This window comes from Lithobates pipiens, unplaced genomic scaffold, assembly GCF_037356315.1.
Source record: "Lithobates pipiens isolate NorthernLeopardFrog02 unplaced genomic scaffold, aLitPip1_a1.2 Scaffold_16, whole genome shotgun sequence".
NCBI lineage: Eukaryota > Metazoa > Chordata > Amphibia > Anura > Ranidae > Lithobates > Lithobates pipiens.
Window position 1 is genome coordinate 279,225,474 of NW_027507748.1, and position 15,163 is coordinate 279,240,636.

General features: G+C 40.7%; 1 protein-coding gene across 2 annotated transcripts in view; it reads right to left on the bottom strand.

Moving 5' to 3' along the window:
• Window positions 1-15,163, bottom strand: part of BRPF3 (bromodomain and PHD finger containing 3) — a 75,584-nt gene that overhangs the window by 20,111 nt on the left and 40,310 nt on the right. For both annotated transcript variants that reach the window (XM_077481489.1, XM_077481488.1), the window contains exons 3-4: window positions 12,151-12,307; window positions 6,446-6,577 (exon numbers count right to left, since the gene is read on the bottom strand). In XM_077481489.1, the coding sequence (XP_077337615.1) occupies window positions 6,446-6,577; window positions 12,151-12,307 (289 nt within the window). The remainder of the gene's footprint in view (window positions 1-6,445; window positions 6,578-12,150; window positions 12,308-15,163) is intronic.

Genomic DNA, 15,163 nt, shown 5'->3' on the forward strand with positions numbered 1-15,163 from the left:
GGTTGCCAAAAAGAATGTCACATTTTGATTTGGCTGACCACAGAACAGTGTTCCACTTCACAACAGATATTTTAAATGACCTTTGGCGCAGAGAAGACTTGCGTTTCTAGGTCATATTCCGATATGACTTCTTTGCTTGATAGAGCATTTCATGTTCACAGATAGTGATTTTTGGAAGTATTTCTGAGCCCATGCAGTGCTGTCTGAGGACGGAATATCACAAGCATCCAAAATCAGGTTTCGACCTTGTCCACAAAGATTTCTCCAGATTCTTGGAATTTCCTGATATTATGTATTGTGGAGGATGATATATTTTAAGTCTTTGCAATTTTATGTTGAGAAACATTCTGAAATTGATCATTTTTAAACGCAGCTTCTGCCCATTTTTACGTCTGACACTCTGACTCTCTAAGATGCTCTTTTATACCAAATCATGCTACTAACCTGTTGCCATTGAACCTAATTAATTGCAAAATGTTCTTACAGATCTTCCTTGTTAGTACCACTTACTCTACTTTTTTGAGACACATTGCTGTCAATTTCAAAATTACCTTATTTTTTTTTAAATGTTACATTTTCTAAAAAATAAAAATGGCCACTTGTGCAATGTGTCAGATATCTAATGTGGCAATAAACTCCAAGACAAAAAAAACAGGGTTGCTGTTTTGTAATGGGGCAACTACACCATACGGCAAATTACTAAGGATGCTTTCATCCCGAGGCGTCAGCGGTAAAGCGGCACTTTACTGTCGATATTCGGTGCTTTGATTTCAATGGGCAGGGGCGCTTTAGGAGCGGTATATACTTGATAGTGCAGCTAGTGCATCTAGTGCATATGCTTATACATACAATATATGCAAAGAATTGAATCAAACAGTGCAATATACATACATAAAGTGCAGTGCATAATAAAAGTGCTTATGCATAAAAATACTGTAAAAATCAACAACGGAAAAAGATCACCTAAAGCCAGCATGCGTTCCACTGGATGGAAGTGACGTGCTGCGTGACCGAAGAGCCTGCATGTCTCTATTCAGTATTGGATCACGCTCCCGGCTTAGTGTGTGTCACCAATTCATATATTAAAAACTACAGGCAATTGATTCTTACAATAATAACATATCTAAAAATTCATTGAAATTAATAGAAATAAAATATGTAAAAAATATGAACGTTTAAACCTTTACCCAACCATGGAGTAATTCAATTCTATTAAAGATGGGGGGAATATTGTTCTATTATACTGTGTATATGTTACCATACTGCAAGTGTCTAGATACACTGTGTTATGGGTATCCTTTACGGATGTTATTTTGGTATAGATAAAATCCAGAAACATTTTAGAGGATCTAATACCATAAGAGAGAGCTCACAAAACCAAACGCGATGGATCTTTAAATTAGATACCCTTATTCCCCAAGGGTTAAACATCACCATTGATCTTCAAGTGCTTTTTGGTAGACTATTAATGGCACTACAATACTGGATCTCATACTGGGTGTTTGCTTACTGAGTGATGTACGATATGGGTAACATTAGGGCACAGGGACCTGTAGAAATTTCACCAAAGGTATTCACCCCTTTTTAACATATAAAACTACAATTTCATCTTGTAGTAGGATGTAATTAGCAAGGTAACCACAAGATGGGGCCAAACAGGAACCCATAGGCTAAAGGTTTAAAACGTTCACATTTTTTTACAAATCATTTTCTTTTATTTTTTATTAAAGAGTTTCTAAACTCTGACAAAAAAAAAAAAAAAACCCTGTAAGACAAAGGCATAATGAGCTAGTATGCATCGCATACTAGCTTGTTATGAAATACTTACCTTAGAACAAAGCTATTGCAGCGAGTTCGTGGGCTCCGGCGCTGTGATTGGCCGGATGCATGCGTCAATCCCACGCATGCGCCTGGGAGCCTACAGAGCGCATGCACCAGTGATGTCACTAACTGCATGTAATATAAATATTTTCACTACCTATAGGTAAGCCTCATTATAGGCTTATCTATAGGTAAATGTCAGCAGAGGAAGTTTACTTCCTCTTTCATTTCAATGCATTTTTAGATATGTCATTATTGGAAGAATCATCTGCCGGTAGTTTAATATATGAATTGGTGACACACACCATGCCAAGAGCATGATCCAATACTGAATAGAGAAATGGTATAGAAAGACGAAAAGGGTGGACACAACCACACCTCTTGATGATGTCTTGCTGATGAAATGCGTAGGAGCGGGCTCTTCGGTCACGCAGTTGTTGATCACACAGTATTTTTATGCATAAGCTCTTTTTTATGCACTGCACAGCACATTATGTACACTATATTGTCCAAAAAATTGGGACGTCTGCCTTTACCCACACATGGGCAGCACAGTGGTGTGGGCAGCACAGTGATGTAGTGGTTAGCACTCTCAACTAGCAGTAAGAAGGGTCGCTGGTTCAAATCCCAACCACGACACTACCTGCCTGGAGTTTGCATGTTCTCCCTGTGCCTGCGTGGGTTTCCTCCGGGTACTCCGGTTTCCTCCCACAATCCAAAGACATGCGGGTAGGTTAATTGGCTTCTGTCCAAAATTGGCCTTAGTATATGAATGGGGACCTTGGATTGTGGGCTCCTTGATGGTAGGGACAGATGTGAGTGTACAATGCACAGGGATAGGGACAATTGTAGACACTCACTCAGGTTGAACTGGATGGACTGGTGTCTTTATTCAACCTTACTAACTATGAAACTATGAACTTTAATGGCATCACAGTCTTAGTCCATAGGGTTCAAATTTAAGTTGGCCCACCCTCTGCAGCTACAACAGCTTCAACTCTTCTGGGAAGGCTGTCCACAAGGTTTAGGAGTGTGTCTATGCACAAAGAAATGTCCATGAAGACATAGATGAGCGAGTTTGGGGTGGAGGAACTTGACTGCATAGAATCCTTATCTCAAACCGATAGAACCTTTGGGATGAATTAGAGCGGAGACTGTGAGCAAGTATACAGATCTTTCTTTTACAGAGCACAAGGTAGATAGAATAGGCTCAGAATCGGGGTGGGAGTATATTTAAGTGGTTGTAAACCATCACATGTAGTTAATGAAGTGACTAGCATTAGGTAATACACACAGATGAAACAAATCCTCCTACATAACCTGTAGTTCAGCAGCATGGGGTGGGGATCTGAAATCTTTACACAGCAGAGAGCTCTGAGCCCTGCTGGAGGAAAGGGAAACCTCCACCTTCCCACAGTGTGGAGAACAAGCACAGTTGTGAATATGAGTCACAGGCTGGTTGCTGCAGCTCCGTACACCATCACTTTTCATTTTAAATATTGGTGTCGGGAAAAGCTGCCAGAACTGAATCATGCTGATAACAGAGGAACCAGCTAGCAGAGAGAAATAACACTCGGAGCTTTGGAGAAAGACAAGTGCACAGTATTGTGTGTGCGCAATGTCACAGGAAACGTGTCAGTTGGAGCTACCTGCGATGTCATCACGCACATGGATTGCCAGGCAGCAGCAAACTAGTTTTATGCCATCTATAAAACCTACGCAAATTTTGATATTGGACCACGGAGTATTTCTATCATCTCTGGTAATTACCTGGTGGCAGTCTGTGAGAGCTTTGAGAGGAGGTTTGGAGCCATGAGATGCGATTGATCCTGGGCTGCTGTCAGTTGTCTTGTAATGCATTCATGCTAGATCGACCTCGTATAACTATCTAGATCTAGAGGTCTGATCAATTTGGTAAGAAGTGTAAATATTGGTGGTGGGACACTCCACTAGAAGTTTTTCATTTGAATCGTTCACCATTTCAGCTTTGGAGGATTCTATATTTGGGACATTTGCTGGTTTAAACTTTTGGAAACTGCACTTTGATGTCTTCTTTTTGAACGTTGCACTTTAATAATTGCACTTTATTCATTGCACCGAATTCATATGAATTTTTGAAGTATGAATTTATTCATTTAATGAACTATATAACAGCTTATGTATGAATTTTTGAAGTGCACAATATGTGACAACGCACTCACAGTAGAAGTTATTCATAGATCGTGGCACCTCTATAACCTTACACCGCTTTGATAATCCTACTGCAGCAAGCAATGCAAAGTAACCAAGGAAAAGAGGGTTAGGTGTACTGTATACCAAGATATGGAATTTACAGGCAAGTCAAAACTCCTTTTATATTAATTGTGACTTTGAGGTAGACTCTAATGGCTCGGACTAAGTCTACGCAATGGAAGAGAGATTTCCTTTGGATGCTTTGGAGAAGAGCATAAGGATGGTAACAATTTGTCCTTATCGGGGTGTAAGACAGACATATTTGTGAAGTATGAGGGATGGCACCTTAAAAGAAGTAGTCTCAGAGATCCGTCTGACAGACGTGATAGCAGGTATAAAGGCTATTTTGCATGAGAGATCTTCTAAGGGAGAAAACCCTGTGGGTTCTAAGGGTGGTTTCTGTAGAGTGCATAATGCCAACTGCTCAAGACCTGACTGTAGGAAAACCAGACAAAAAAGGATTATGATAGAAGGGGTTCTAGGAAGTGGCTTTTCTTGCTTTCAGCAAGGTAGGAATAATAGACTCAGAGACCCCTCTATCTTTTAAGACCTGGCCTTCACCGGCCATGCAGTTAACGCCAGAGACAATATGGAATAGAGGGCCCTGAGACAGTAGGTTTGGTTGGGTGGGAGATGCCATGGGTCATGTCGAGTATATTTGTGTACCAGTTCAATGTAGTGAGAGTCACAGTTTTCCTCTATTGCTCCATCTTTGAACAGATGCAACACAACTCACAACTTGCACTGGAGGAAAGTTTCAGATAAGTCTGATTTAAGACCAGGGAAGACCCAGAAAAGGCCAAACTGTAACAAACGCGCCCCCCCCCCCCAATTCTTAGAAGGAAGTCTGGTACTGAAAGGAAAGTTGGAGGGGGTTTTGGGATCGTCCGCTGGGGAAGTAAAACCTTCTCTCCTGTGAAACCTTGTTCAAACAGATATTTAAAAAGGCATCGGCTTCAGACAACTTCAGTTTTCCGGGCTTTTAGCCACAAGATTCTGCATATGGAAATAGAGATTAGCGCCATTCTGGAAATCTTGCCCTAATTTTTGGTTATTGTGCCTTGCTCCCTCTTATCACAGCACAGATCAAAAGCAGATGATAGGAGAAAGGGGATGAGTGACACCATGAAGTTCTTGGTATTGCTGGAAACAGACAGCAACCACAAAGGCTGATAACACAGGAACAAAACACGGACAGCATTCAAACTTGCAGGGATGCATTCGAAAAGGTACTAGCATTTCTTTACCGGTTTTAACTAAAACAACACTGGACGTTTGGCCATGGTAAAAGTGGTGATACTACCCAAACTGATATTCCTACTCAGATCTCTTTCAATACAGGTAACCAAGAACAACAAGGGATTGTAACAAGAAAATCACTATACTGAAACAGGGCATATAATTAAACAGACAATGTTACATCATTCACCAAATACGTTATACTCTGCCCCATCAACCTATTGGGTGGCTGAACACTGTAGTGCGCAAACCCCTATTGGCCCTACATGCAAGTACCACTCAGTAGCGTCCAGCCATCATGTATTTTAGCCTGGACACTATACCATTGCTTCCTATGGACCAGAATGCGCTGGAATACGACAGGCCAAAATGTAGTCTTTTGCAAACATATATTTGTAGAATGAGATGAACTCCTACTTAACCATACTGACTGGAATAAAATATTTGTGATGACTTAAAACATTCAGCAAAATGTTACCTGAAAAAATGCCATGCAACATAAAGGAGGAGGTACTACACCCCATTAATGTTTCCCATCCAGCACTCCCACGTGTTACAGTCTAGAGTTTGCCTTTTAAAAGGCTCTGGTGAGATTGCGCTATTGCCTCCTCCTTCTGGAAAGATATCCATCTGGAAATATATTCCCATGATCACCCCTGCAAATGTTTGCTCTATAGGCATATCTAGGACCCAAATATAACCCTTTCTATTTAGAACAGCAAGATAAACAATTGCAACAATTGACAACATGACAACATTGCTAATGGTCCACAATAAAATAATACATAGGCCTGAAAAGCAAATAAACTGAGCAGGGCAGGTTTAGCAAAAATATTCAGACAGCAATGCCAACTGGATAAAAGAAACAGTGAAAATGCATAAAATACACCTTTAAAGGGGAAGCTCTGCTTGTATGCACCTTCCACAGCCACAACTGGGAATGGGGGGGGGGGGCTAGCGGAAGCCTGTCAAAACCAAAACCTTTTACAGACTGCAACTCCGCTTTAAGTAACCTACCCCCCCCCCCATCCCTAATTTTGATTTTTTTGCGATTTGCTGAAACAGTTATTCTACCATGAAATGTTATCTCTGTAAACAATACAGCATATCTCTAAGCATTTTCTAGATAAATTCAGGCAGCAGGCTCACTTACCTGTTCTCTCTTTAGTTTCTCCCTCTTTCGAATAAGTTCAGTCAGCAGTCTGGCTCTCTCAAGATCATGTCGTAATTTCTGCCAGTATTTCAGTGCCTCCTTAACAGATGATGTCTGTCCATTTCTTTCCTTCTACAGATCAATAGGCCATAGGAGTAACAAATGATTTCATTATAATGCTCACACAGCGTCCCAAAAAACACGCTGTGCAATATTAAAAAAAAAAAAGGTCCACAAAGCTATATATGGAGGAAACCACATATACGCTACTTCCCTTTGATATTTTCACTTTAAAGAATAACTAGCAGATAACCTAAAAGCATATTTCAAGAACAACAATGTAATATATTGCAGTTTACCATTCCTTAAGGACCATACACACAGGCCAAATATCGGACGGCATCAGCTGGTTCAATATAAACAAGCCGACATTCGGCCCGTGTCTATGGCAGGTGGTCTGGCTTCTGTCAAAGAGGCATGGCCGAAAAAAAAAGGTCTGCCGATCGACAACTGATCAGTGCTGTCAGCCATTGGCTGAGAGAGTTGACCAGTGTTTTCTGGCAGTGGATGTCCCCCTGTCAGAACACAAAAGCTCAGCAGGGGAGATTGCTGTACTAACATTGAATTGTACAATGGCTCCTCCTGAGCTCTTTAGTTTTTTTCCTTCGGCCGGCTGGGTTGAATGAAAAGAAAAACTGTTAGTGTCTACCAGGCTTAAGATACAGTGGCTGCCTTAAATATGTTCTAAGCCTTAATTTAACTATCAAAAACAGAAAATACTTGTTGATCTTGCCAGAGTTAGTGTCCCTGTCACTTCCAGCATTAACAGGAAGCATAAACCAATTGTATTTTCCTATGTAAGCAACTAAATCTCCCCATTCCCCTGTAATGGAGAGGAAGAAAGGCAGACATGTTTGAAGCTGAACCTGGGTTGCAACCATGGCTTTCTCCATAAAAATAGAGGACTTAGTAAGCGTAGCCTGCACTGGTACAAGAAGTGTGTTATTCCAATATTTACCAGTTAAAAATAAAATAAAAATCTGTAAACAGAAAACAAATGCAGCCACCACATGTAAAGACTGTTAATGTGCATTTTTGTTTTTGCTATAAAAGATGAACAACACACAAACGGCTAAATATTTGTGTGTTGTCTCATTGTTTTGGGGCCCAAAACAGCTGCCTCATATTTGGCAACCATTCCAGTTTAAATTCCCTTGTCCTTTGACAGTTCTGTGCTGTGTCCCAAAATCTTAGTGTGAAGTGCTGCTACTAATGCTGCCCAGCTCTGCCCTATTGTTGTGTATGGGTGACTCACCTGCAGACCCTGTGTTTACATGTAAATAACCTTTATTCATATGTAAATAGCAGCGACATTAATATGTAAATAGCGGAGGCCGGTGGCATTGATATGTAAATAAAGGTGACATTCATATATATCATGCCCTTCTGCAGTGAGAAGATGTGCTGTAACCTATAGGAACCAGTGAGCAGTATTACTGTACAGTAATCTCTAGCAACCAATCAACAAGCAGAACTCATGTGCTGTAACCTCTAGCAACTAATCAGTGAGCTGTAATGTGTGCTGTAACCTCTAGAAACCAGTCAGTAAGCAGTAATGATATTCTGTAACCTCTGACAATCAATCACAATCGCTGCCCGATCTAATACAGTAAACTGATTTTAAGTCTAGCTACTATTTATTGTATGTCTCAGAGAAGGTGGAGAGCGAAATTACATGGGGGAGGGGGTACCCCAAGAAAATTTTTGCCCCGGGTCCAGTCAATGTTAAAGACGGCCCTGGAGGAAGTGAGAGAGGGAGGGAGTGGGTACCTGGTTTTGACAATTCAGGAGTTTGGCCTCCTCTTTACCCTGCAGCCTTCCTTCTGGGACATATCACATGCCCCAGAAGACTGCAAGACCATTCACAAAAACGCAGTGCCGCTCATGCATGCGCAGTGGGAATCCAGCTGTGAAGCAACAAGGATTCTCTGCCAGTTTCAACATAAAATAGAGACTTATTGGCCCCTAATGTTGCCCCTCCCCCTCCATGTTCTAGTGACACTGTGCAAGACAGAGGCTGATACAAAGTCCTAATTATGTACTTGTGCATTTATTATTACACATTGTATATTTGCTTTTTAATGGCAGCTGCTTGTTTAATTTGCCAAGTTTGAGTTGTCCGTTGGATTAGATAATACCACGTTCTCCTTCACCAAAACTGAACACACTGGATTACTTAGGCTGGCCATAGATGGGATTGAACTTTGGCCAATTCAGCAGGGACTGGACAATTTTGATCCATCTAGACCAGTGATGGCGAACCTTGGCACCCCAGATGTTTTGGAACTACATTTCTCATGATTCTCATGCACTCTGCAGTATATTTGAGCATCATGGGAAATGTAGTTCCAAAACATCTGGGGTGCCAAGGTTCGCCATCACTGATCTAGACGATCCCGCTAGACGACAAATCAAGATAATGATCAGCTTCTCTAAGAATGCAGGAAATTTTTAATTCGATCAGTGTCTGCAGCACTGATCAGTGTATTCTGACAGTGGAAGAGTCTTTTTGTCAGAATACAATGACACGGCTCAAATTTGCGAATAGGGGAAACGGTTGCATTTTTTTTTTTTGAACAGCCACATGGCTGATAAATAAATAAAAAAACAAAAACGATCCATCTATGGCCAGCTTTACTAGAAGGTGTTGACCTCACATAAAAAACAGAGGTGATTCTACACCGATGGTGGATGGGCGAGATCTGTACTACCCAGGATATCAGCGACTACACAGAGATATTGATAATGTCATCCCTGTGGTGCTTTTACCAGGTTCCATCTTTCACAGTTTAGACCCCTGATTGTCACTGTCCTTCAGTTTCCAGCTTTTTTTTGTCAAAGCTTGAAGTGGGTGTAAACCCTCATATATATCCAGTGAAATGCCCCATATGATACATGAAACAAGTCTCCCTGCATAATTTTCACATGTACAGTATATCTGCCGTGCCGTCTTCAGCTTTGTATACCATATAGAAAATGCAGAACATGTTAGGAGATTTTCTCTTCCTGGTTAGCACTGCAGTGAAGCCTGGGCATATAGCCAAGACAAATGATTGGTGAAAAGCCCCCCCCCCCCCCATAGGTAGAGACTTTGAGCTCTGTTCGTTGAGTTGGTCAGATCCGTGCTAATTTAGCGCATCCTCCCAAACACGAAACTTCGGCTGCTTTTATCATATGTGACAGAGAACTTGTCAGGAGTTATCAGGCTAACAGAAGATTGGAGCAGGAAAAAGCCACAGGACATAGTGCTTTGATGAGAGATAAGAAAACACTGCAGATATATGCGCCCAGCTCAAATGTCATGAATCGGGTTTACATCCATGATTACATCCAAAGCTGAAGTTAGAAGTGGATTGGCTACCATGCACAGCTGCACCAGATTTTGCACAGTTCTAGTAAATCAACTCCACTCTGTGAATTTCAGTTTGTTCCCGATAACCTGGTTGAAATTTGTTTTGTTGGCAGAAAACTGTCAGCCAAACCATGATGCAGCCTGTACTCTCATTTTCAGATAGTCTTTGAAATCTATGGACTGTCTAAAGCTGGCTACACATACAATTTTCCTTAATGCCGCATACACCCGACCGGACTTTCCGGCAGACTAGGTCTGAAGGGATTAGTCCGTCAGACAATCCGATCGCGCGTGGGCTAGTCCGATCGTTTTTGGGGAGAAAAATAAATAAAAATCAGACGGACCTAGAAATAGAACATGTTTCAAATCTTTCCGATGGACTCAACTCTGACAGACTAAAATCGGGAAAACCGTTCATCTGTGTGCTGGTCCGACAGACCAAATACGATGCAAGGGAAGCTATTGGCTACTGGCTATTGAACTTCCTTGTTTAGTCCCGTTTACGTCATCACGTTCAAAACAAATGGACTTTTGAACAGACTTAGTCCGTTCATTCGGAAAGTCCGTCAGAAGTCCATAGAAAAAGTTAGTCGGGAAGACCATCGGACCTAGTCTGCCGGAAAGTCCGGTCGTGTGTATGTGGCATTAAATTTACCAAAACCATATAATATGAGGTCAAACCTAAACACTTTGAAATTGTATGCAATCAGGCCGGAATTTGTACTACATAGTTGAAGGTAAATCTAAAGGATATTGAAAAAAAAAAATGTATAATGTGTAGCCAGCTTAAGACTCACAGGTGAGCTCCCAGCTATATGTTTGTTAGATGGAAAGGCACAAAGGGCACTCCAAAAGTTAATTAAGCTTTATGTATTCTTAACAAAAGTTTAAACAAACAAAAAAAAAAAAAAAACACATCTTACAGACCTAAACTCCATCCAATGCATTTCACTGTGTTTGTTGAATCTCAGGTGGTTTAGTTTGTAAGAGCATTGTTTTACTGTTTTATTATGTTTTATGGATTTTAATAAAATAAACTGAACTATTTCAGTGCTTTTTCATTCATCACATATGTATCTGGGAGCTCACCTGTGAGTCTGAGGATGGTGACGTTAATGCTTAATCAGTTGGCACTGAGCCACAGAGCTCTTCATTCTGTTCCTCCAACGCTCAGTGGAGTATCAGGCTGGGGAAGGGGCAGGAGTGGATGGCTCCTGCTATCTCTGAAAGGCGGAGCCAGCTGTCAATCAGGCAGCAGGGTAGATCCTGACAATACTGCTGTGATCCTCCCCGATCCTGCAGTGGCGCTGCCTCAGAAGCTGGTGGCAGGCTCACTCCAGGAGGACAAAAGTAATTGTTCTCCTGTTATCTACAAAAGAAGTATAGCCAAACAAAGCTTTGGCCAAACTTCTCTTAACAACTTCTGGTAAGTGACCCAGTGTCTTCAAATGTATAGTATATGGGGTCATTTAGAGGAAAGTGCTGCTTATATCAATGCCTAATGTACAGTACCTATGCTTCTGGCACATAAAAATACATATGCACATATAATTGATGCAGCATTGTTTTAACATAGGCACGTAACATAGGGTTTATTGTTTTAATACACTGCATTATAGATTATACTTTATTGCACAGAAAAACAGCACTTGTATACTGTTCATGATTATTGCGATTTTGGCATAGCATTTATCGCAGTATTCACTGCATTTATTGTCATAGGATGTTTGTACAATCTGTGGTCTCCCCCTTTGTTTGCACAGCGTCTTTGCACGTTGTTTACTGCACAGCATATTCTTTGCACATTTTTGCTCTTTTGCACAGTATTTGGAATGGCCATATACCTTATAGGAATATATCAGTGGTTTGTTGTGCAAGACCATCACGTTTGGCACAACACTGTTATTCCTCACAAAATATTTGCAATTTTGCACACATTTGTGGGTTTGCACAGCTTTTTTGCAAAATATCTATTTGCACATATTTGTTTTTTTGCACTGTTAGTGATCCATTTGACCAGTTTAGTTTTAGTTGTGCTTGTCTACTCCATTTTACGATTTACCGAATCATCACTTTGCAAGACATTTCATCAGATCCAATAGTAAAAAGCCATCATAATTTCCCACGTGCAGAAAGTCCATCTCCTTATGAACAGTCCCTTTGCTTTACAGCTACTTGGTGAAGAAAATTACCAATAACTAACTTTTAGATATCTGGAAGAAATCATATCTCTATTTTACACAGAATATTACAAATAACTCTAGACCTTTATTAAAGTTCTTTCCATTCTCACCTGGTCGGCACTTCTTTGAGACTGTACATGAGAATGAAGTCTTCGAATAAGAGGAACACCATTCCTAGACTGACGTTTGAGTAACCAGTAACTGTGTAGATGACGCATGAACTGGGTCTTTTTTTGCAAACAAACTCCACTAGAGATCTTAATTAACCTGAAAGAGTAACAGACAATGTACTGTAAGTGCTTATTTTCATCAACGCTAGGGATTGCTCATGTCACAAAATCCACTGACCGCATCCCAGCTTTACAGTATTTTAATACAGGCAAGTTTAACACAAGTCCATTCTGACCTTCAGCTGTCTGCTGGATACATGTATGAACAGCAAAGGCATTTCAGTCTTTGAAAAGCATCAACAAGAGTAGACAGCTGGTTCTAACAGAGACCCATTAAAACCAGGGTGAATTATGTGCACAAGATTTGACCTCTCAGCGCTTGGCCATGTCCATTCATATTCCTGTGTTAGAGCCTTGGGCCTTATGTACACAGACATTTGCCTCTTGAATCTGACCTGCATTTTTGAAGCAGTCTGGAAGGATTTGTAATGCATTTGAATATTGGCTTAAATGATAATTCCAGGAAGGTTTTATTTTACACAGACACATTGGTCCAGCTAGTAACTCTGTACTATCTATACCATACCTGGCTGATGCCCCTAGAAGCTGAAAATCAATAAAGTTGACAACACTACCCTACTGAACTCCACTTGCTTCTAGGTCCTGTGCTGAGTGGCTGGCCTGATGTATTTTTAATACAAGAGTTTGGCCGCTCAGCACAGATGCCATTTAGAAAATGCTTTGCATCCTCTGAATGAATGCAAAGCGTTCCCTAATTGGACAGGGTGGAGAGGCAAGGAGGTGATGTCACACTCCTACACCTTGTCCAAAAAGAGAACGTTTTGCATTCATTCAAGAAATTTAAAGCATTTTCTGAATAGTGCCGGTGCCCTGTGCCTGCACATACTAAACTCACAACAGTAAAATCAGTGTTTAACACTTTAATGCTTTCTCTGCAAGTAGGTAAAAAACCTTTTGTACCACCTTTAGACTTACCTAAGCTAGATCTCAAACTCAACACTGTTCTACCTCCTTACAGGGTAGACTTATTGCAGTGGGAGCCATTTTTTGTGGTCAGAAAAACAATTCCTGAATGCGATTTTATGGTGTTCAGAAAACAGCCCATAAACTCCACTGCTGATAAACATCCATGTGTGAATGGACACATAGGATAACAGAGGGGAGTTTATGGGCTGTTAAAAAAAAAAAATACCCAAACTCCCAAAAAACGTAAATTTATGAGCTTCATTGTGCATGGAGCATAAAACTGGCCACACACCTCCTACAATCAGATTGAACAATATCTGTGCAATGCGATTTAGATTTACTAAAAGGAAATATTAGGAGAAGACTTCATATGCAGTCAAGCAGGTCTTAAAGTGGAACTTTAGTCAGAAAAAATAAAGTTCTGTCTTCTGTTAGATCATTTTAGGCTGGCCACTTATGTAGGTGTAGTGATGTAAAAACATTAAACACAAGTGCCTTTACTGTTTAAAATCCAGTAATGCACTATCTTGCACTGCTTTGCACATGCTCAGTTTTTCGCTATTTTTCAGCAGTGTGCCAAAAATGTAGAGGACGATCTGCAAAGAGCCTGAAGATTTAGGCTGGGTTCACGCTACTGTGAATTGGATATGTGTTTCCCGCATCCAATTCGCAAATGTCAGAAGACTGTGACCCGCTCTCAATGGAGACGGTTTATACATCTCCGGGACGGCGGCGGAGCGAATTACACAGGAGTACCGTGTGCCTTCTGATCTGTTTCCGGTCCAAATTCAACCAAATTTAGACCGAAATCAGACCTGGAACGTTGAAGAGGGATGCACCGGACCCCTGCTGTGAGACACTCCGCACCGCAGTGTGAACCCAGCCTTACTGCTGCTCAGGGGCTCTGAACTTCAGCCTCTGGTCAAGAAGAAATGGGAGCAATACCGTAGGCAATTTACAGCACACACTGATTTTGGTAGCATAATTATCAATGTGGAAAGTATGTTCTTTACTAAATAACATTATTTTTTATCTAATTGTTGTGGGTAAAGTTCAGCTTTAACCACTTCAGCCCCGGAAGATTTGGCTGCTTAATGACCGGAACACTTTTTACAATTTGGCACGGCACCGCTTTAACTGGTAAATGCACAGCCATGCAATGCTGTACCCAAACAAAATTGCGTCCTTTTTTTTCCCCACAAATAGAGATGGTATTTGATTGCCTCTGTGATTTAATTTTTTCCAATATAAATGGAAAAAGACCGAAAACGTAGGAAAAAAAAATAAAATAATTTTGGTTTAAAAAAAAAATGCAATAAACTCAATTTTATTCAAACATTTATGCCAAAAATGTATTCAGCCACATCTTTGGTAAAAAAAAAAAAAGTCAATAAGCGTATATTTATTGGTTTGCCCAAAAGTTATAGCATCTACAAACTAGCTTACATTTTCTGGAATTTATGCAGATTTTAGTTTATGACTGCCTGTCTCATTTCTTGAGGTGCTAAAATGGCAGGGCAGTACAAACTCTCCCCAAAATGACACCATTTTGGAAAGTAGACACCCCAACAAAATTGCTGAGAGGCATGTTGAGCCCATTGAATATTTCATTTTTTTGTCACAAGTGATTGAAAAATGACAAAAAATAATAATAAATTACACAAAGTTGTCACTGAAATGATATATTGCTCACACATGCCATGGCTATATGTGGAATTACACCCCAAAATACATTCTGCTACTTCTCCTGAATATGGGGATGCCACATGTGTAAGACTTTTTGGGAACCTAGCCACGTACAGGCCCCCGAAAACCAAGCACCGCCTTTAGGATTTCTAAGGGCGTAAATTTTTGATTTCACTCCACACTACCTACCTATCAGTTTCGAAGGCCATAAAATGCCAAGATAGCACAAAACCCACCCAAATGACCCCATTTTGGAAAGTAGACACCCCAAGCCAGGGCT